This window comes from Orcinus orca, chromosome 3, assembly GCF_937001465.1.
Source record: "Orcinus orca chromosome 3, mOrcOrc1.1, whole genome shotgun sequence".
Taxonomy (NCBI): Eukaryota; Metazoa; Chordata; class Mammalia; order Artiodactyla; family Delphinidae; genus Orcinus; species Orcinus orca.
The window spans coordinates 107,023,236-107,047,589 of record NC_064561.1 but is presented as its reverse complement, the minus strand read 5'-3'; the positions used below and the strand labels follow the sequence as shown (position 1 = coordinate 107,047,589).

The 24,354-nt window shown below is 38.5% G+C and overlaps 1 protein-coding gene across 2 annotated transcripts in view; it reads left to right on the top strand.

Annotated features, from left to right (window-relative positions):
- The window catches only part of LNPEP (leucyl and cystinyl aminopeptidase), a 138,130-nt gene that overhangs the window by 96,101 nt on the left and 17,675 nt on the right, over positions 1-24,354 (top strand). Inside the window, exons 16-18 of one of the 2 annotated variants that reach the window (XM_004263510.4) lie at positions 20-160; positions 829-910; positions 1,524-9,573. In XM_004263510.4, coding sequence (XP_004263558.1) covers positions 20-160; positions 829-910; positions 1,524-1,649 — 349 coding nt within the window. In that variant the 3' untranslated portion in view covers positions 1,650-9,573. Of the gene's footprint in view, positions 1-19; positions 161-828; positions 911-1,523; positions 9,574-24,354 lie in introns of those variants that run through there. The other variant, XM_049707521.1, reaches the window with a different exon arrangement.

The following is a 24,354-nucleotide window of genomic DNA, read 5'->3' as shown; positions in this document are numbered from 1 at the left end:
AATCTGCTTTGCTCTTCAGGTTAATGAAAAGTAGCCTCGATGGAGATACCATCCGAACACAAAAGCTGTCGTTTATCATTAGAACAGTGGGCCGGCATTTTCCTGGACACTTACTGGCGTGGGATTTTGTCAAAGAGAACTGGAGTAAGCTTGTACAGAAGTAAGTTTCTCGAAGAATCCCTAATTTTTAGTGTTCGCGGGCTCTGCATTTGAAAACAGTTCCCAGGGTTGTACTGGTTCACAAGAGTTACGTGTTGCTGTGAGAGGAAAAATGCTTCAGTTCTAGTTTAACTAAACACCCAGAAATCCGTAAACATAATTCCGTAATTCCATGGCAGGAGTCATGTAACAGTGGTGTTCCACAGAAGTTCCACTGGTGCTAATCAAGCCCAACCTTGCTCCCCGCCGGCTCACTTAGCTTGGCCTGGCCACGGACTCTTTCAGAATAGCTGTTTAGTTACATGTGTTGAAAATACCTCCTCACTACCAGAGGATTGGTTAGGAGCTCACACCCAGCTCAATAGCACATGTAGCTCATTTTTTCCTTTAAATCAATAATGACACCTTCTGGGTGTCTGATGTGATTTTTGAGGAGAAAATGGGCCAAGAATTTCTCTGGAACTCCTTCTGCCCACTCTTTCCTCCCACTGGCAGAGGTGTGTATGGGATGACTCCTGATGTACTGAGCTGCCGTTCCCAGGGGCAGGACTCCTCTCTGCCTTGGGCATGTATAGCTTACATTAAGCATTTCCTTTGCACTCAGGAACTTTGCTTACCAGCAACTGACTCATTTTTTTGCTTTTCACCCTTATGTTTGTGTTGCTTCAGGTTCCATCTGGGGTCCTATACCATACAAAGTATTGTTGCTGGATCAACTCACCTGTTTTCAACAAAGGCACATTTATCTGAGGTTGGTTGTATAAAATGCTACTGGGGAGGTTGGGTATCCCTTTGCCCTCAGGCTGCTCAGTTTAAGTCAGATGGTGGCTTCTCATGCCAAATCCTGTCCCTTCTCTCTGTCTGCCTTCATCAATGCTAATGATTCTGCATCTGGATTATTTCTAAAGGGTAGATATACAGCAATGAGGAAAAATCCTGATTCCATTCTCAACAATATTCCTTTGTCTCCCTAATACAAATGAGTTTTTTGAATCAAAATCAACACATGCCAAGTTTCTTTGTAAGTGGTGATTAAATTGTTTTTGAAGAATTCCATTCCAAGGGTAAAATTGGGCACCAGGCCTAACTTTAGACCCTACCTTATTTACTGTTATTTACTGTTACTCATCCTCGTGGGAGTACGGGGAATTCATTTTTAAAATTACTTCAGATTTCACCATACTTGATCAGGAACTCGAGGTAAATACCTCAAATATTAAAATATAATATTTCTCATCTCTACTTCTCTTAAGACATCAGCACGGCCATCACTAACTTAAAGCTTATTTGAAAAGGATATTCAGAGTTACCTGAGAAATACCATCCTTTTCTTGTTTTGAAATACTTCTGTGTGCAACTTACAGGTCCAGGCATTCTTTGAAAATCAGTCAGAGGCAACCTTTCGACTTCGTTGTGTCCAGGAGGCTTTGGAAGTCATTCAGCTGAACATCCAGTGGGTGGAAAAGAACCTTAAAACGCTGACGTTTTAGCTGTAGCATGCATACCTGCACCTCATTTGGTCACCCATTCAGACAGCTTGTTAACTTGGGCTCTGCTGCTTTTGCAAAAGCCAAGGTGAAACCAGGATAGCTGCTGAGTTGTTTGCACTCTTAGGAGTTATAGTTTGCTCAGGGCCCGTCTGTATTTTTCATCTGTCTTTTCTAAAATGTCTTTGGGCAGTGTGTAGTTATTTATTACCAAATTATATTCACCTACATGCCAACCATCTACAAAAACAATGGGTAATTTTCTACTTTGAAGATATTCAAATGGAGAAAAAATACCTGTTTTGGAATTCTGTTCTCTCTCTCAGTATCTGGAAAGTGCTGACACCGTGAAATAAGGAAAGAGCTACCACAGGAGCCACCATCTTTGCAGGCTGCTGGTTTATTAGCCACTTGTTGCTTCTTGTTGAGAGATGTTATTTGAATGTGGTTCAAAGTTAGCTTCAAAAAGTATGGTAATGAAGTCGACGAAGCATGCAACTATACAGAACTGACCTCAAGTGTGCAGATCTACTTTGACTGGCGGTTTTGAATAATCCTTTATTTTCTGGAAGAAGTTTATAACTATTATATTTTTTTTCTGAAGAATAGCCAGGTGCTACAGAATTTTTAATTTTTTGTTGTATTGTAAAGCTAAATAACAAGACCAAAAGATTAAATTTTCCAAATGTTTAACACTTCCTTTTTCATCTTTCAGGAAAATATTTCAAACTGAGTTAACGTTAATTACAATTATTTTACTTATGAATTCCAGTATTCTCCAAACCTCTGTACACCTTTATCACTCCCTGCCATAGATACACCTTATGTTATAAATAAGTATTTCTACATTTATGGCAACCATTTTTTTAATACTGATGTCTCTTATCCTGACTTTATTACTAAGAATACAATTTGTTTAAGTTGCTTTTTGGCATAATCGTAGACACTTTCTCTGAATCATACCCGTTGGGTGGATTTTCATTTTATATGATAGAGTTGCATATTAGAAGCATATTTTAAAATAGGGCCTTTGAGAAATTGAACATTTTTATTTAAAGTTCACCACAGTACCTTAAAGGAATAAAGAGAATGTGGGTAGGAGTAGCTTGATTTAGGTTTAATATGGTGGGCTTTGAATTTTTTCTACTGTCAGAACCAGTACTTTTCTTGAGTTGAAAAATCAAAGTTTTCTTTTGTAATGGCCAAACTAACAGATTATAAGGCATCGCCATGGAAGGAAAGAAGAAAGAGAGAGAGGAAAGCATCCAAAACTGTATCGCAGTCTTACTCCTTCTAAAGGAGGAATACCGTACTTGAATTTTTCGAGCTATGCAGACTTATACCTAGATTGTTGTGTTTCTTTGATTCTTAGGAGAAAAGCTTTCTTCGTAATAATTCTTGTACTTTATATTTTGCTTGAAAACATCTACATATATAAAGAGGATATTTACCCATTTTTCACCTAAGATTTTCCCATGGAATTCCATCCTTTTTAATGTTATGCTATCCCATCTATATGGGGCTTCCAAAAACTAACTCTAAGTCAGGAATATAAGGTTAAATAATAGGTAGAACATGTAGTATAATAAGTATTATTGGAGCTTTTGAAGTTTTTTTCCCCCAGAATTTTATTTCACCACTGTATTTCTGAGAACTCAAATAGATTGAAGCACAGCAGAATAGGATTCTGTCTTACATGAGCACATAGATCCAGGACACAATTAAGTACTGTTTGACAAGTGTTATATTCATTGCAGAGAGACGGTCTACTTGAATTAGTAAAAAGACACATCATACTAGATTACTATTATGATGTGCCTTCTTATTGTAGAAGAAAACAATGTATGCTTTGGAGGTCTGAAAGGCTATGAAAGTAGAAATCTAAGGAGTCCAGTTTGTTTATATCTAATCACTTGTTAATACCAAGTGATTAGACATAATTAAACTGAAGTAGTGTCAGCTGCCACCGTAAGTTTGTGCCTTCCTCCATCTTGTTTTATATAAATCTCTTTAAGTGAAATTGTGTTGTTTGCCATTGTTTTGGTGTTCATGAACTTTCGTACTGTCACTGGTTCTACTTAATGCTAATGTCCTTTGCCTTTCGTGTTTTCATTTTACTGTACTTTAGCCACTGTAGGAACAAAGAGCTGTCAGAAGAGTTCTGGGTATATAGAGGATATTGAGCCGCATCAGTCTTACTGGGTACAGAACAGAATCCTTTCTGAATATTGGAAAGAAAGAAATGAAAGTTAAGTGATGAGTTTGTTGGATTACGGATAGCCTGTTATTGAGTTGGATTTTAAGAGTCTACTCCCTCTAAAGCACCTGGAATGATACTCTGCGGTCAGACTGCTGAACATTCCCATAGTCCCCATGTATTTCATGGGGCTGCAGGGAAGGTGTATGCATCTCAGGAGATGTGGCATCAGCAGGAACAGCAGTTCCTGGGCCGAGTTTGCAAAACAAGACCTGAATTTCGTAGGTGTGATGTAGCTCTTCTTCTCCCTTTTGCCTTTGTTTTTTTTTTTTTGAATTGGAATTAACTCTCTTTTTAAAGAGCTTTCTTCCTCCTTCTGCCCTCACACCCCCATTTGTACTTTAAAAAGCTTATGTAAATATATATATATATTTATTTTTTTGCTGGGTTTTACTTTCTTTTATTTTGTGCTTCATTCTCCACATTGGCAAGTAAATACCAAATGAAAAGTGGAAGTCCAAAAGTATGATAAACCTCCTCTTCTCCCTTTCCCTTATTGCCTGCATGGGCAATAGCTAATAGAATAGTGGATTGATTTCTTTGAGTGGCTCTTTGGGGGTATATACTTTTTAAATGTACGTATGTGTTTTGAAATGTTTTTATATTCTTTCATTTTAATATAGTTTGTCCTGATGAAAAGTAAAATATTGTCCTGTGAAAATCTCTTCTACCCTTCCTATTTTTCCTGTATGGACAACAGCTACAGAGTAATTACTTGATTTCCCTTTTTGGAAGGAGATGGTAATAGTGGGAGAAGGGCAGAGTATGTTCTTTTTAAAATGTGTACAAATGTGTTTGCTGCTATTCTGTGGGTGTTTGATTTTGTATTTCCTTCATCCTTCTCATGGATAAGTAGATATCTAATGGACTGTGAAGGTCCAAAACTATGACAAATGTCCCATTTTCCCCTCTTCTTATTGCCTGTGTGGACATACTAACAGAGTAGTTGTAGTTTCTGTTGTTTTGATCTAATCTGTTCTTGAGGGCAGGGAGAGGGGAGGGTTGTATATTCTTCTTTCAAGTGTACGTAAATGTTATGCTACTTTTTATATTTTTTTAAAATTTATTTTATTTATTTTTGGCTGCGTTGGGTCTTTGTTGCTGCACGCGGGCTTTCTCTAGCTGCGGTGAGTGGGGGCTACTCTTCGTTGCAGTGCACGGGCTTCTCATTGCGGTGGCTTCTCTTGTTGCAGAGCATGGGTTCTAGGCGCAAGGGCTTCAGTAGTTGCAGCATGCAGGCTCAGTAGTTGTGGCACGAGGGCTCAGTAGTTGTGGCTCACGGGCTCTAGAGCACAGGCTCAGTAGTTGTGGCGCATGGGCTTAGCTGCTCCACGGCATGTGGGATCTTCCCGGACCAGGGCTCAGCATCAGCAGGCAGACTCTCAACCACTGCGCCACCCGGGAAGCCCTATGCTACTTTTTAATATTTCATTTTTATATGTGTTCCTTTGCATGAATGCATATATACTTAATGAAAACTGAGGTTCAGAGTATGACAAATCTCTTTTCCCTTTTCCTTATTGCCTCCTTGGGCAATAGCTAGAGTAGTAGTTTTTGTTTTGTGGGGTGGGAGAGAGTGGGGTATGTACTTAATGTATATAAATAAATCTACTACTTTGTATTATAACTAATTAATTTCATACTACCTCCTTCTCATAGGACATGAAAGTACCTAATGAGACGTGGAGGTCCACATGTTTGACAGTCTCCTCTTGTCCCCTTCCCTTGTTGCTCATGTGGGCAGTGGCTAGTAGTTGATTAGTTTTAGAGGCTCTTTTGTGGGTATTGGGGTCCTTTTTAAATATATATTCATGTTTTTACTTCCTTATTATAGTATTTCGTTGGGTACCCAGCCCTTCACTTGGACCCGTAGGTTGCTAATGAACCACAGAGTTCTGGATGGATAGCAGTCTTCTCCCTTTCCCTTTTTATCTGTGTAGGCAATAATTTTAAAGTAGTTTGGGCTTTTTGAAGTTTTGGGGGGTGGGAAGGGACTAAGGGCAAGATATATACTTTTGAAAATTGTATATATACAGTGCTAGTTACTATATTGTGTTATTCCATTTTGTACCTGTCCCTTGCTTGGACGTGCAGGTACCTAACGAGATGTGGAAGTCCGGATGTATGAAAATCTCCCCTCTTCCCCTTTCCTTGTTGCCTCTGTGGGCAATAGTTTTAGAGTAGTGTAGATTATTATTTCTACCTCTATCACTCCCTCTCCTGGGAGCGTAGGGATATGTACTTTTTAAAATGTATATAAATGGTTTTTGCTCCTTTTTTCTGTTACTTCCTTTTGTACCTAAACCTTTCCATGGATACTTAGGTACATGATGAAAATTAAGGTTCATTCTATGAAAAAAATCTCCTCCCCTTCCCTTGTTACCTGTCTAGGCAATGACTAGTAGCATGGTTGTTTGGAGTTTTTGTTTTTTTTTTTTTTGGCAGGGTAGTGGGGGATTTCTGGGTTTGCATTTTGTTTTCGTGTCTATAAATGTTTGCTGCATTTTTTTGTTCTTTCACTTCAAACCTAGTGTTTTGTTTGGACTTGTAAATATCAAATGTAATGCAGAGGCCCAGATCCAGAGATGTAATAAATCTTTTCCCCCTTCCCCTATAGCCTGTGTATACCTACAGTAGTATGAGTACTTGAGGATTTGGTTTTCTGTTCTTTGTTTTGAGGTTTTTAATGGGGAATGAGCTTGTTGGGCAAGATATGTAAATATTTTAATGTATATAAATGTTTCTGCCTCTTTAGGTGTTTATTTCATTTTGAATCCAGGTTTTTGCATAACTATTTAGGAATTTAATGAAAGTTGAGATTGATTCAATGAAAAATCTCCCTGCTCCCCTTCCCTCATTGCCTGGTGGGCAATGGTAGAAGAATAGATGTTTGGCTTCTGTTTTTGGAGAGGCAGGGATGGGAGAGGTCTGGGTGTGTGTGTGTGTACACACTTTTTTTATACAAATGTTTGCTACATTTTGTGTGTTATTTCACTTAGTACCCAGTCCTTTGCTGGGATCTGTAGGTACATAATGAAACATGGAGGTCCAGATGTATGATAAATCTCCTCTACTCCCTTCCCTCACTGCCAACATGAGCAATAGTTTAACAATTTGGGGTTCTTTTTGGTTTTTCTTGTTTTTTTTTTTTTTTTAAGAGGGAGGAATTATTGGGTTGAGTAGTAGTTAGTGGGAAAGGACAGGGTATGAACTTTTAAAAAATGTGTATAAATGTTTCCATGTTATTGATTTTATACCTAGTCCTTTGGGTAGATGTCAAGGTACCAGATGCAAATTGAGGAGAAGTGTATGACAGCCTCCCCTTCTCCCCTTCCCCTTGTTGCCTGTGTGGGTAACAGCAAGTAGAAGAGTTGGGCATTGTTTGCTTACTTGTTTCATAGAGATTTATATTTTTGGCAGGGGAATGTTCTTAATACATATGAATGTTTTCATTTGTTATTTTATTTTGTATTTAGTCCTTTACATGGCTATGTAAGGACTAATGAAAATTAAGTTTCATAGATTAAGTTACTTCTTCCTTTCCCACATATTTGCTCCTTCAGCTGGAGCTAGTGTAGTTGTTTTGTGGTTTTGTTTTATTCCCTCGGATATATGCCTTTAAAGATGTAAATATATACATGCATATATATGATTTGCTTTTCTTCCCCCATTATTTTCCTTTAATACTTAGTCCCTTGCAGGGCTCTGAATGTATCTAATTAAAAATGTCCCACCAGATCCCTGCCATCTGACCTAAAGGTGTAGCGTTGTGGTGGTGTAGCTAATGGCAACAGGCATGCAGCAGAAAAGATGCGAGAAGACACTTGGATATGGTTGAGTTGTGAAAGCTAATCAGATCCAGCATTTCTTAGGTTGATTCAAACTGAATGAAATGATGAGAAGGGACGTGTACTTTGGAAATCCCAAAAAGTCAAAAAAGACGATACTTCAAGTGTGTTTGTATAAATTTTTTTGCTGATTCATCTCTTAGTGGTAAGCCAGTTGACATGCTGCCTAGACCTCACTTGAAGGCCCTTGAGAGTAGCTTTTTTTTTTTTTTTTTTTTGCGGTGCGCGGGCCTCTCACTGTTGGGCCTCTCCCGTTGCGGAGCACAGGCTCCGGACGCGCAGGCTCAGCGGCCATGGCTCACGGGCCCAGCCGCTCCGCGGCATGTGGGATCCTCCCGGACCGGGGCACGAACCCCTGTCCCCTGCATCGGCAGGCGGACTCTCAACCATTGTGCCGCCAGGGAAGCCCAGAGTAGCTTCTTTATGAGGCCTGGATTCTGACCCAGTTTGTTGCAGTTCCATCAGTAGCATATTCTTGTGTACTCAGTAGAAATTATTTTGGTTTCTGGAATGAATCTTTTGAGTTATTGCCATCATTCTAGTAAATGACAACATGGGCCCCAAAAACTAATCCGAGAAGAATTTGGGTGGCAAACCCTGTCTTCAGCACCTTACACATGGTAGGGCGAGTTGGCCCTTTCCTACCCAGAGCTTTTCTGCGTGGCTGCACCTGTCTCTCCTCACTTCTCCACTAGCTGAACCATTCCTGTTCATTCTTCCTTTTTGTCTTCAGTGCTTGCACTGTTAGATGTTATCTTATGGTTTTGCATGCATTTCATACATCCAGACCTGTTAGCTTTCAGCATTCTTGAATCATTATTTCACATTGACTCTTCATCCACCACATGGTAAATGTTATGACTCCACATTTGTCTGTATCTAAGAAAATGCATGTGTAAAATCCATCCATGCCTCTCTCTCTCCCTCCAAGCTTCTGAGCACTATTTGCTTGTTCTGCAATTTATAATGAATATAATGCTGAAGAGTTGCCATATTGTTATTTTAGAAACACTGAGTGATAGGACTCCTAGAAAGTTTGCAAAGAGATGTTATTTACCATATCAAACTCTCAGGTTCTAGTGATGAAAAATTTGCTTATACTTGGCTGTTACTTATACCTGCTGCTGTAGGAAAAATAAAAGTTTATTCATGCCACATTTAACTTTGATCATAAAGAAAAGGGGGCACCTTTTTGGAGTTAGCCATGGTCATCTTTCTTTAGCGGTATTTCTCAACAGTTCTTAATCTGACATAGTTCAAAGAAGTAAAGGTCAGGGCTTAGCTGAATGAAATGCTCCAGAACTTGAACTGTATAAAGCATCAGTACAGTAATACACTCATGTGTATAAAATGAGAATTACAGCATAATTGGAATATTTGCATTAATCAACAAACTCACATTGAGACAAACCATCTTACAGCTAGCTAGCTATCTTGATTAAAGCCAAGTGTTCCATATTGCTGTGAAGAATAGTCTGTCAAATGCTTTGAAAAGTAATTACTTCAAAACTTGTAAAAGGTATCACATTTTTGTATTTAAACACTTCTTATAGAGATCTCCAATTCCTTCAATCTGAGCTTGTGGGTAGAATTCTAAATTTGTATCATAATCTTGTCTTTTGTGAAAGATTTTGAAAATAGTATGTATATATAATATTATATATGCAAATTGTGTTTTGTCACTGGTGAAGGGAAAGGCTTATTTTTCTTTATACTTCTGATAACTTGTTTTGCATATGACCAGCACTGACTGAAAGGCATGTGTACCTGCAAACACTGTTGCTTTTTTTGTGAAATGAAAATAAAAGTATTTAAATATAAATATTGTATAGACTATTTGGATAACAAAATTACATATAAAGTGGTTTATCATCTCAGCCCTACCAGGACAGCAACCGTATTCATTGTATTTCATAGCTTGCCTCCTACCTCACCAGTGCTCCAGTATCCTTACTGCATGTAACTCAAGGGTTCTCAAACTCATTATCGCCATGTTGGGTCCTGGGCATTGTATGATTATTAACAGCATCCCTGGTCTCTAATGCAAATAGCAACTCCCCTACTCGCACTCTGACAACCAAAACTGTCTCCAGACATTGCTATTAAAGTTTTCAGTGGATGCGTGAGACTCACTCAGCTACATGTACTCCACACGGGGCAATTATTTTTTAGAATGAAATGGTTCTTGTAAATACACAGATCACTTGAGTAGCCATTTGACACAGTAACAGTGCAGTACCTAAATCAGTATGAGATATGTAACTTGTTATGCCAGTGAAAACAAGGAACTCTTAGCTTGAAGGTGAAAGACATTGGATGCCAGTGGGGAATACCCCTTGCCTTGATTCACACATAAGTGGAGTATGAGTGCACAGCTTTTTTTGAGGGGCACTACCAGAGTTAACAGTTCTGGTCAGGTCTAAAATAAGAGCTTCCTTGTTTGATTCCCATGAGTGGTCTTGGGGGAGAATTGAGAATGCCTTATGCTCTCAGATGTGGAAACTAGAACCAGTATTCTTATGTATTAATTGTTAGCACTTAAAGTTGGGCATTGTAGGGCAAATACATAGGGTTTTAGGTAAGGGAGACACTATTTCTGGGCAAACAAAAACACCTTGAAGCGATAATACCCTTTTAAAATATTACCATTAATAATATATTGGGGAAAGGTTCTTAGGAATTAAAGATTTTGATCAAAAGCTGCTAGTTCAATTCTGATACTTTGTTTACAGATAATGTACAGTAAAAATTGAACTAAAACCCATTATAAATGTAGAAAAAACATTCTGATTCCAGTGGACTTTTTGGATGTTAACTGACAAAAGTGCTCAACCTGTAAGTTGAGAATTGTTTTATTTGAAGACATTACTGAGGACTATAGTCCGGGAAGGCAACCTCTCAGCACTGATAAGCTGTTGCAAAGAGGTAAGGGAGGGGCCAGGATATACAGGAGTTTTTCCTGAAAAAATGTAGTTCAATATCAAAAGATTACTGCTAATCACCAAAAAAAAAAAAAAAAAAGACATCAAGTTAATGATTTTAGTGCCTTTCTATTTATGAGAAGAGGCAAGAGTCTGGGCTCATTGAAGTTATTCCTTTGAAATGTATCTTACCTAGGGCCAGTATCCTGTTCTTCTCCATTCCAAATTACCCTCAGAGTACACCACTGGGGGCAGCTGCGGTGGCTGAGGGCTTGACAGTGGGCCAAATTCACTGATTACTGAAATGGCAGGCAACTTTTTTTGTTTGTTTTAAATCTTTTGGCTGCACAGCATGTGGGATCTTAGCTCCCCGATCAGGGATCAAACCCATGTCCCCTGCATTGGAAGCGTGGAGTCTTAACCACTGGACCTCCAGGGAAGTCCTGGCAGACGACTTTTTTGTCCACAGCAACTCCTTGTGGTCATAAATTCAACCAAGGTTTGAGAGGCATTTCATGCCGACTTCTCCTACAGCACTAGGAAATATGATCCAGGAAATGTTTTCTCTTGCTGCTTCTCCCCATTCCTACAGTTCACTATTAGTTATTCTGTGTAGAGTTACACACGATCACCGGCCTCAAGACGTTCAGCCATCATTAGTTTTGTCAGAGGCTGGTTACATGTTGGATAGTGCAAGAGACAACTATCTTATATCAAGTGGACAGGATGTAAGGAGGACAGCTAGTGTCATTAATAAAATCATAGTACAGCAGGTAGAGGCAAGGCAAAAATAATTTGAGAAACAAAAGATTAACATGATGATTAGTATAACTAGATGTAATTTGGTCACAATAAGCCATCAAGTCTACAAGGGAGCCAGATGGAGAAGGCAAATTCTGGAGGGATCACGTAGAGAGAAAAAAATAAAGTATACCTTTTGTATGAAGATTAAAAACATCTATCAACTTGTTGTAGGTCATAGCACAAGAGGAAAGGCTTTCTGGAAAACAAAGATTAAAAGCCAGTATTTCAGAAAAGTCAAAATTATAAGTCATTTATTGTTCATTCAGTCCCATATAATTAATTCCTGTTGATCTGGATGAAGCCAGGTTTTCCATTAGAGTTTTGTAATTTCTTACCCATTCTAGTGGTATGATCTAAAAGTCATCAGAAACTTGTTTGTCAAAAAGTCCTTCTTACGAGTCTTCTTGAAGATCTTCATTTTATAAAAGCATCTGAGTAAAATAATGATTGTCTATAAATGACTGAAGACTTAAAATGGCATGGTTAAAGATCTGATTGCAATGCAGCTGACAAGAAACTCGGATATTTCTGTGACGTCCAGCATTTTAAGATAACTAGAATTATGACTGATAACATACCAGGACATACCAGATTTTTAGATTTTGGAACATCTATATTAATGACATCTACCCATACAATATAAGAAAATTGTACCACCACTTATTTGACCATGTTTCCCATGTAATATACCAAATAAATCTATTTAGTATCTGTCTTTGGTATGTTTCAGGGGCCCTTGAAGCCTCCCAAAGCTAGCTACAGGTCAGAAGAACTTTGGTTAGAATTTGACTTAGGGAAATGTGTCAGAGATAATCAAAAAGTTTTAAAGCACTCTATCAAATAGGACCATAGGTCACTGTGAAACAATACTTATTCAACCAAAGTGATGAAAGATTTTTAAGGTACATACAGATCATTTAGAAGACAAAGAAACTCATCTAGTATCAAAAGTAGCTCAACATTTCAAGAAAACTTTTTCCTCTTAACAGAAAACTCCAATACTGCACCAGCTCACCTTCAATAACTAACTTCATTTACCTAATTAAATTTAATCCAATCTCAGCCTGATTATGCACAAAACTGTTCTCAGTCCTCCCTTCCCACAAGCCCTCCACAACTTTCTACCTATATTTGTTTATCCCTTATTTTTTTTCTTTCACATTTAGAATTAATCAGCTTTAGGACAAAAATCACTTTCCCCTTAACACAATGCATTTCCATTCCTCATACCTTCTTTTGCTGAAAACACACATCGTACTGTCCTTGCATACTAAAATATTTCCCTTATTTCTAGTAGCTTTACTTACGTATTTTAATTAGAATTCTCAACTCTGAAAAACAGTTTCTAGTGAAAACTAAGAAGCAATTACGAACACACCAGTATTTCTTGATTGGCAAACTTACGAACATATTCTATAACCTCTAGAAACATACGCTTTCACATAGAGTATTACATCAATGGGGTACAAGACGTCTCTAATAGAACCAAACATTGTTAGTTTTCCTCTTATAAAGACAAATGTAGGTAAACTTAGACCTGTTTAGCAATTAATGTCCCAGAATTTTATCTTATTTGAAAGAATCTGGATATTCAGTGAATTCTACCATCTAACTTAGCAAAACTCTAAAGTTTCAAGTTACCAAAAATCTGGGGAAACTATTTTAGATAGACATACTCAAAACATTATTCCTAAAATGTCCCTTTATATTTTATAACTTATGAAAATAATATACCAAGTTAATTCTTGCTGACAAACTCTGCAACAGAAATAATGAATTTATTGACCTTCAGAAAACCTAGGTACAATAAAAATAAGGCATGTCTATTGATTAAACAAACAAGCTTAAGCTAGCTTTAATACCAGATATTAATATTTCCTAGATCACATGAACCTGAAATTCTTTCTGGCCAATTTTCTTTATACTTAGAAATATTTAATTTGCAAGCACTTTTAAGTCAATTAAGTAGAGCTCTTTTATAATTTAATTTTGGTAATACTATCTGGAGGTAGAGACATACGTATAATTTGCACAGACATAAACAGACATAACTAGAGATCTCAGAGCTTTACTTTAAAACCTTGGTTATGAATCAGGTATTACAATATAAACTTACTAGTTTATAACAACTGAAATAAGTTTATTTGCTCAGATGACTAAGGCTTTACTCTTTGTGGAAAAGACTTAAGATTTGTGTTTGTCTATGATAAATCCTTAAGGAACCTGTGAATTTGATTTTGGTGAGGGAGACTTTTCAGAGGTTTGAGTTTAAAAAGACCTCCTCCCCCTTCCCCTTTTTTCCCTTTGGTTTCAGATTCTACCTGATTGAGCTAATTAGGCTCAGTCTCAGGTCACTGTGGACTGAAACTTCTGATTTGTAGAGAATTGCAAGACAGTTGCTTTTAATTCTCCTAAGAACTGGTTTGCCACATAGATGATATTAAAAAATTGATTTGCCCAACTACATGTAGTGTTTTTTTTAAATCAGTAAGAATATTTCCAACTACACTGAGAATCAAAAGTTCTATGTTCTAGAGCTTTAGGGTTCAGTTTATTAGGGCTTCAAAAGTTTGCACAAGGCATTCAACGAAGACCCTCTTTCTGAGGGTACAAGTTAAACCCAGAGCAAAAAAAAAAACAAACCTATTGTTGTTTTTATTAACCCCTGAATATTAGCCCCCAGTTTTCATTTAATATTTTGTGGGCTTAGGTAACCCCATTGGTTTCCTTTAGTATGTTTAATTAACATGGCCTGATGGACAGATTTATATGCCCCATCTTAAAGTACCAGTCAGGGGAAGCATTCCCCAGTGAGACATAATGTCTATCCCACAATATAATTAGGCAAAAAAGATGTAACCGTGTTATATAAAGTCCATTTAAGTATACCAATTTTTATAAACTTTCACTCAAACTATCCACTTTTATACCTTTAGTTTCCAGTAGGACCCTATCAACAAGTCTTGGTCTTATAAGGAGTCCCAGAAGCTTTCCTTTTTATCCTCCAGCCATTTTATCTATTTTTGTATAAAGGCTTTGGGGTCTGCAGTGAGTTGAGCCAAGGGACTCAGGCCCTTTTGTTAATCTTTTAACTTGATTAGTTGCCACAAGCAATTACTATTCAGGTATCTCAGTGTAATTTTTTTTCCAGCCTTTTGAATATATATGTATTTTTTAAACTGGGGTAAATACAGCAGACTTGTTTGGGGCCCTTCAAGGTTAAATGGGACAAAGGGACCCCCTGTTGGTCCCCAACATTAAGTAGTATTGTATCAAACCTTTGTTTTAATCCTATTAACATCTGTTTTATTTACCCCATTTCTTAATAACCACCTGAAGATTTTTTCATTCTTTTGGAACAAGTCCCTTTAAAATGTCCACTTTGTTGGCAAGAAGTCTGTAGACTTTCTGTTAGCTTCTTACTTCCCTGTTAATCAACCTAATTAACAATCTAATGTTATATTAGCATCTGTAAGACCCATTGAGGGGAAGCCTAGACCACAAATAAGGTTTCCCAGACTTTTGTTTATTTTAAACCCAGGGAGTTTCTAGGTTAGCCATTTTATATATATTTAAAACCTTCTAATTTGTTTTTTTTTTTTCCCCATAGGTATCAATAAAACAGCTGTTTAAAATGAGAGCTCTCTAAATATTTACCAATTTAAAAGCTTCTCCAGTTTAAATGGTCCATCATCTGGGCATTGACAAGTAGTATCTAAATAGCAACTCAAACCAATAAGATGCAAGAAGTGTCCCCACAAGGGAATGCTAAGCATGTAGCCTTCACGATATCTACAAAGGTTACTCCCCACAACACTCTAAGAATGTAAGGGGCCATCACTGTATAGGCAGACACAACAGAGGTTAAGATGACAAAGGCCCTTTATGGGCTGGGACCGCTTATGACAAATTTCCCTGAGAGTTGGCACAGCTAGACAAAAAGACTACGAAACATCCCAGTCTATTCAACTGGCTGCCAAATGTACACCGCATGTGTACCTTCTGGATGACAGAGACCAAGCTTTCAAAACAGAGTGGGGGGTTTGTGGGGGAGATGCCTAAGATCAGGTAGAATATTTACATCTCAAACACACAGGGAGAGAAATTAAGTTCCTCCTAGAAGGGCTTTTGTTCCTTTAAGGACAGAATTCTGAAAAGATGTTTTATCAAGCTGGATTTTCTCTAGCTGTGCACACACACAAAAAAATAATTTTGTAATGTCAAAAGAACCCCAGTTTGGTCAGCTTTAGGGAAAGATTTTCTTTAACTGCCAGTTAAGTACTGGAAGCATAAGTTCTATACATAATAAAATCTTCCCAGTGTCTTTCAACTGAGGATAACCCAGGTACATCTTCTTGCAAGTAAGCTTCAGAGAAAACCTTCTCCTCCAGAGAGGAGTTTAACACCACCAAGTAAAACTTAGGATCATCAGCTAATAAACGGATATCTGAGACCTAGGAAGAGACTCACCCAAACTCATCTGGACTTTGAGAGGAGGGGCAGACAGGAACAAGGGGGCTTCTGCTGATACCAAAGCTCCAGTTCCTTGTACAGTTCAGTGGAGGGAGAGAAGTCTGCTCTAGGTCCTTTTGTTGGTTGCCAAAACTGTCGACTAAAAACAAACAAAAACAAGAACACACAACCTAAAATTTTAGAACTATATTTTATTCAAGGACATTACTGAGGAATGGAGCCTGGGAATGCAGCCTCTCAGATAGCTCTGAGGGACTATTCCCTCAGAGGTAAGGGAGGGGCCAGGATATACAGGAGTTTTTGCTGGAAAAAAAAAAAATGTAGTCAAACATTAAAAGATTACTGCCAATCACACACACAGACCCACAAAGACATCTTCAAGTTAATGACTTTAGTACCTTTCTATGAATGGGAAGATGGAGGATTCTGGGCTTACTGAAATTATTTCTTTGATATGCATCTTAAAATACCTAGGGCCAGTATCCTGTTTTTCTCCAGTCTGAATTCCCCTCAGGGTGCACCAGCAGGGGCAGCTGTGGTGGCTGATGGCTTGACGGTAGACGTAGTTCGTTGTTTCCTGAAATGCAGGCAATACTTTTTGGTCTACATGTTCTGTTTTTCAGACTTTTTAGAATTAATGGCACAGAAGAGTTGGATTTGGCGTATTTTCTTTTATGCTTTACTTCTTCAATTCTTACCACACACGCTCCCCACAACACACACAAATGCATCCAGCACTTACTGAAACCTGTGTGCGAAGTGAACATTTGACTCACACGGTATACAGGGGTGTCATTACCAGAGAACAAAAACACACATTACAGCCCACACTCTAGACCCAACAACTGGTGATCCGTTTCCAAAGCTTTATGTTTATTCTTCACTTTTATTATTTTTCATCATGGATGGACGTCCAATCATACAGCCAAAGTCCAGTTGACATAAATGTACTTTGGGGACCCCAGTGATTTCTGTTGTTGACTGAGCTGAATTATAATCAGGACTTTTGCTTACACACATAACAACCTTCATTCTTGTTTCCCACTCATTTTTCTAAAGGGAAAACATAATTAATAACATAATAATAGTTACCAAAGTTGGTGGTGCTGCCAAAGTAGAACCATTGATGAGCAGGTAACACCAGGAGGCAAGAGTGCCCAGATCAGCTTAGGAAAGGCTACTGAGTGGTGTCAACATGTTGCTTATTCCAATGCCATTTGTATACAAGCCAAGTACGGGAAACTGGAAGCCTTTCTGTTCTATGTTTTTTGATGCTGTTGCTCTTCTATGTGAATGTAGCTGGTCTTTGGATGTTTTGTGCAAGACTGCACATTGGCTGGCTTCTGAGTTTAGTGGCTGTTTTTATCTTCATTTTGTTTGCCTCCCAGGCCTTCGAAATTTTTAATTTGAACAAAATTATTTGAATATTATTACAATAATAACAAAAGGTAATGATTTCTAGAAATTTAAACTACTTGAAAGGCTGTGGAGCATAGACTGGCATCAATCAGGACTGGAACTGATTCTTGGTTCAATCATTTCCCACTTGTTACTTAATTAGCCTCTACTTTCTCCATTAATAAAAGAGGCATACTATCTACTTTTCAGGCTTGTTCGCATTAAATAAAATACCTATAAAGTACTTAGCACAGTACCTATGAATATCACAGTGACATAGTAAATATCACCTATTATTGTTAAAACTGCCAGCTACTTTCTGAGTTATATGGCTGTTAAAATCATCAGTTACAGATGGAAATGAGTTGAGTTTTTTTTAATTGAATAAGGTTATTTAACTTGCCAGTTAGGAAGTTAGGAAAGTAATTTTAGTTGAATCCTCTTTTTTATAAATTTAAGCATTAAATTTGCAAATATATTTTTGTTTAAGAGGTACTATATATTAGAAAAAGCATGCTGATATAAAACTAGAAATCAATTACAGAAAGGAAAATGGGAAAAACACAAACACTAGGAGAATAAACAACACACTACTAAAAAAAAAAAAAAAACGAAACCCAGTGGGTCAATGAAAGAATCAAAGAGAAAAGCAGAAAATACCTCTAGACAAATTAAAATGAAAACCACAACTTTCCAAAAATTTATAGGATGCAGCAAAAGTAGTTTTAAAGAGGGAAGTTTATAGCAATACAGGCCTACCTCAAGAAAACAAGAAAAATCTCAATCAACCTAAACTTCAAAAGAATAAACAAAGCCCAAAGTCAGCAGAAGGAAGGAAATAAAGATGAGAGAGGAAATAAATAAAACAGAGGCCAAAAAGAAAATAGAAAAGATTAATTAGGAAGGCTGAGCTGTAGCTGGAAACTCTGCTGACTCAGTAGTGACCGACTCCAGATGGGCCCCCACACAAAGACTGATGTAGACTGGGTCTTTCCCACTGAAGCATGGCCTCAGCCAGAAGAGGCAGAGCAGAAGGAAAGGAGAAGGAAAATCGGGGATGTTGGTCATCTGTAGGTACTGGTGTTCTGGCTTTATTAAAAAGAAATCATCCAGACAAGATGGTGGAGTAGAAGGACTTGAGCTCACCTCCTCTCATGAAAACACCAAAATCACAACTAACTGCTGAACAACCACTGAAAAAAGAGTCAAACCTACCAAAGAAGATATTCTATATCCAAAGGCAAAGAAAAAGTCACAACAAGACAGTAGCAGGGGCACTTTCATGATATAATTAAATCCCATACCCACCAAGTGGGTGACCCACAAACTGGAAAATAATTACATCACAGAGGTTCTCCCAGAGAAGTGACGGTTCTGAGCCCCACATCAGGCTACCCAGCCTGGGGGTCTGGCATTGGGAGGAGGAGCCCTCAGAGCATTTGGCTTTGGAGGCCAGTGGGGCTTGAGTGCAGGAGATCCACAGGAATGGGAGAAACAGAGACTCTACTCTTGGAGGACGCACACAAGGTTTCATGTACACTGGGACCCAGACCAAAGCAGTGACTCCATAGGAGCCTGGGCCAGACCTTCCTGCAGGTCTTAGAGCATCTCCTGGGGAGGTGGGAGTCAGCTGTGGCTCACTGTGGGGGTGGCAGACCCCCCAGGGAATACTGATTGGCATGAGCTGTCCCAGAGGTCACCATTTTGGCAGTGAGACCTGGCCCCAACCAACAGCCTTCAGGCTCCAGTGCTGGGATGCTTCAGGCAAAAAACAAACAGGGTGGGAACACAGCCCCACCCATTAGCAAACAGGCTGCTTAAAGTCATCATGAGCCAACAGCCACATATAAACATACCCCTTGACACAGCCCTGCCCACCAGAAGGAAAAGACCCAGCTCCACCCACCAGTGGGCAGGTGCCAGTAGCTCCCACCAGGAAGCCTGCACAAGCCCCTGGACCAACCTCACCCACCAGGAGGCAGACAGCAGAACCAAGAAGAATTACAATCCTACAGCCTGGGGAATGGAGACACAACACAGAAAATTAGACAAAATGAAATGGCACAGAAACATGTTCCAGATGAAGGAACAAGATAGAACCCCAGAAGAACAACTAAGTGAAGTGGAGATAGGCAATTTACCTGAAAAAGAATTCAGAGTAATGATAAGAAAGATGATCCAAGATCTCAAAAAGAATGGAGGCACAGACCAAGAGGATACAAAAAATGTTTAATAAAGAGCTAGAAGCTTTAAAGAACAAACAAACTGAGATGAACAATACAATAACTGAAATGAAAAATATACTAGAAGGAGTCAATAGCAGAATAAATGAGGCAGAAAAACAGATAAGTGAGCTGGAAGACAGATTGGTGGCAACCACAGCTGTGGAAGAGAATAAAGAAAGTAGAATGAAAAGAAATGAGGACAGTCTTAAGAAACCTCTAGGACATTAAAAGCACCAACATTCACATTATAGGGGTCCCAGAAGGAAAAGAGAAGAAGAAAGGGCCTGAGAAAATATTTGAAGAGATAATAGCCAAAAACTTCCCTAACATGGGAAAGGAAACACTCATGTCCAGGAAGTGCAGAGAGTTCCATACAGAATAAACACGAAGAGGAAAACACCAAGACACATATTAATCAAATTGTCAAAAATTAAAGACAAAGAGAAAATATTAAAAAGCAACAAGGTAAAAGCAACAAATAATGTACAAGGGAATCCCCCATAATGTTATGAGCTGATTTTTCAGCAGAAACTCTGCAGGCCAGAAGGGAGTGGCACAATATATTTAAAATGATGAAAGGGAAGAACCTACAATCAAGAATTCTCTACCCAGCAAGGCTCTCATTCAGTTGTTTTTTTTTTTTTTTTTTTTTTTGGTTGCGCTGGGTCTTCGTTGCTGCACACAGCTTTCTCTAGTTGCGGCAAGCAGGGGCTACTCTTCATTGCAGTGCACAGGCTTCTCATAGCAGTGGCTTCTCCTGTTGCAGAGCAAGGCTCTAGGTGCACAGGCTTCAGTAGTTGTGGCACACGGGCTCAGTAGTTGTGGCTCGTGGGCTCTAGAGCACAGACTCAGTAGTTGTGGCACATGGTCTTAGTTGCTCAGTGGCAGGTGGGATCTTCCCAGACCAGGCCTCGAACCAGTGTCCCCTGCATTGGCAGGTGGATTCTTAACCATAACACCACCAGGGAAGTCACTCTCATTCAGATTTGATGGAGAAATCAAAAGCTTTACAGACAAGCAAAAGCTAACAATTCAGCAACACCATACCAGCTGTACAACAAAAGCTAAAGGAACTTCTCTAGGCAGAAGAGAAAAGGCCACAACTAGAAACAAGAAAATTATGAATGGAAAAGCTCACCAGTAAAGGCAAACACACAGTAAAGGTAGGGAAATGATCCACACATGAAGATAATATCAAAACCAGCAATCAGGCTTCCCTGGTGGCACAGTGGTTGAGAGTCTGCCTGCCGATGCAGGGGACACAGGTTCGTGCCCCAGTCCGGGAAGATCCCACATGCCACGGAGTGGCTGGGCCCGTGAGCCATGGCCACTGAGCCTGCGCATCCGGAGCCTGTGCTCCGCAACGGGAGAGGCCACAACAGTGAGAGGCTCGCGTACTGCAAAAGAAAAAAAAAAACCAATTGCAAGAAGAGGAGAGTATAAATGCAGGATACTGGAAATGCATTGGAAATTAAGAGACCAGCAACTTAAAACAATCTTGTGTGTGTGTGTATATATATATATATATATATATATATATATATAGTAGAGAGAGAGAGAGAGAGAGACAGAGAGACAGAGAGAGACAGAGACAGCTAAATCAAAACCCCACAGTAGGGACTTCCCTGGTGGTGCTGTGGTTAAAAATCCACCTGCTAATGTAGGGGACACAGGTTCGATTCCTGGTCTGGGAAGATCTCACATGCTGCATAGCAACTAAGCCCGTGCACCACAATTACTGAGCCCATGTGCCACAACTACTGAAGCCCATGCACCTAGAGCCCGTGCTCTGCAACAAGAGTAGCCACTGCAATGAGAAGCCTGTGCACCGCAGAGTAGCCCCCGCTCTCGCAGCTAGCAAAAGCCCACACACAGCAGTGAAGACCCAATGCAGCCAAAAAAATTTAAATAAATAAAAATTAAAGGAAAAGAAAAAAAATAAAATAAAATCCCACAGTAACCGCGAACCAAAAATCTACAATAGGTATACATACAAAAAAGAAAAAGCAATCCAAACACAACACTAAAGACACTCATCAAATCACAAGAGAAGAAAAGAGGAAGGGAAGAAAAAAAATCTACAAAAACAAATCCAAAACAACAAGATGACAGTAAGAACATACATATTGATAATTACCTTAAATGTAAATGGATTAAATGCCTCAACCAAAAGACAAAGAGTGGCTGAATGGATACAAAAACATGACCTGTTTGTATGCTGTTTACAACAGATTCCCTTCAGATCTACAGACACATACAAACTGAAAGTGAGGGGTTGGAAAAAGGTATTCCATGCAAACGGGAATCAAAAGAAAGCTGGAGTAGCAATGCTTTTATCAGACAAAATAGACTTTAAAATAAAGACTGTTAAAAAATATAAATAAATAAATAAATAAATAAAGACTGTTACAAGAGACAAAGAACGCTACATAATGATCAAGGGATCAATCCAAGAAAAAGATATAGCAATTGTAAATATATATGCACCCAGCATAGGAGCACCTCAATATATAAGGCAAATGCTAACAGCCATAAAAGGAAAAATCAACAGTGACACAATAATAGTAAGGGACTTTAACACCCCACTTACATCAATGGACAAATCATCAAGACAGAAAATCAGTAAGGAAACACAGGCCTTAAATGACATATTAGACCAGATGGACACAATTGATATTTATAGAACATTCCATCCTAAAGCAGCAGAATACACACTCTTCTCAAGTGCACATGGAACATTCTCCAGGATTGATTGCATGCTAGGCCACAAAGCAAGCCTTGGTAAATTTAAGAAAACTGAAATCATATCAAGCATCTTCTCTGACAAAAACACTATGAAATTATAAATCAACTACAAGAAAAAAACTGTAAAAAACACAAATATGTGGAGGCTAAACAATATGTCACTAAACAACCAATGGATTACCGAAGAAATCAAAGAGGAAATCAAAAAATACCTAGAGACAAATGAAAACAACACAATGATCCAAAATCTATGGGATGCAGCAAAAGCAGTTCTAAGAGGGAAGTTTATAGCAATATAATTTTAACTCAGGAAACAAGAAAAATCTCAAATAAACAACCTAAACTTACAGATAAAGCAACTAGAGGAAGCAGAACAAAACCCAGTTACTAGAAGGAAAGAAATCTTAAAGATCAGAGCAGAAATAAATGAAACAGAGACAAAGAAAACAACAGATCAGTGAAACCAAAAGCTTGTTCTTTGAAAAGATAAACAAAATTGATAAACCTTTAGCCACAATAATCAAGAAAAAAAGGGAGAGGGCTCAAATCAATAAAATTAGAAATGAAAAAGGAGAAATTACAACAGACACCATACAAAAGGACCATAAGAGACTACTACAGGCAACAATATGCCAGTAAAATGGACAAACTAAAAGAAATGGGCAAATTCTTAGAATGGTACAATCTCCCAGGACTGAACCAGGAAGAAACAGAAAATAAGAACAGGCCCATTACCAGTACTGAAATTGAATCAGTAATTTTAAAATTCCCAACAGGGCTTCCCTGGTGGCGCAGTGGTTGAGAGTCCGCCTGCCAATGCAGGGGACACGGGTTCATACCCCGGTCTGGGAAGATCCCACATGCCGCGGAGCAGCTGGGCCCGTGAGCCATGGCTGCTGAGCCTGCACGTCTGGAGCCTGTGCTCCGCAACGGGAGAGGCCACAACAGTGAGAGGCCCGCATAACCGCACAAAAAAAATTCCAACAAACAAAAGTCCAGGATCAGATGATTTCACAGATGAATTCTATAAAACCTTTAGAGAAGTGTTAACACCTATCCTTCTGAAACTATTCCAAAAAATTGCAGAGGAAGGAGCATTCCCAAACTCATTCTATGAGGCCACAATCACCCTGATACAAAAACCAGTCAAAGATACCACAAAAAAAGAACATTACAGGCCAATATCACTGAGCACATAGATGCAAAAATCCTCAACAAAATACTAGCAAACCAATTCCAACAATAATTAAAAGGATAATATACCATGATCAACTGGGATTTATTTCAGGGATGCAAGGATTTTTCAATATCCATAAATCAATCAGTGTGATACACCAAATTAATAAATTGAATAATAAAAACCATATGATCATCTCAAGAGATGCAGAAAAAGCCTTTGATAAAATTCAACATCCATTTATGATAAATACTCTCCAAAACATGGGCATAGAGGGAACATACCTCAACATAATAAAGGCCATATATGACAAACCTACAACTAACATCATACTCAATGGTGAAAAGCTGAAAGCATTTCCTCTAAGATCCAGAACAAGATGAGGATGTCCACTCTCACCACTTTTATTCAACATAGTTTTGGAAGTCCTAGCCATGGCAATTAGAGAAGAAATAAAAGGAATTCAAATTATAAAAGAAGAAGTAAAACTGTCACTGTCTGCAGATGACATGATACTACACATAGAAAATCCTAAAGATGCTACTAGAACGCTACTAGAGCTCATCAATGAGTTCAGTAAAGTTGCAGCCTACAAAATTAATACACAGAAATCTGTTGCATTTTTATACACTAACAACAAAAGATCAGAAAGAAAAATTAAGCAAACAATCCCATTTACCATTGCAACAAAAAGAACAAAATACCTAGGAATAAACCTACCTAAGGAGACAAAAGACCTATTCTCTGAAAACTGTAAGATGCTGATGAAAGAAGCCAAAGATGACACAAACAGATGGAAAGATATACCATGTTCTTGGATTGGAAGAATCAATATTGTCAAAGTGACTATACTACAAGGC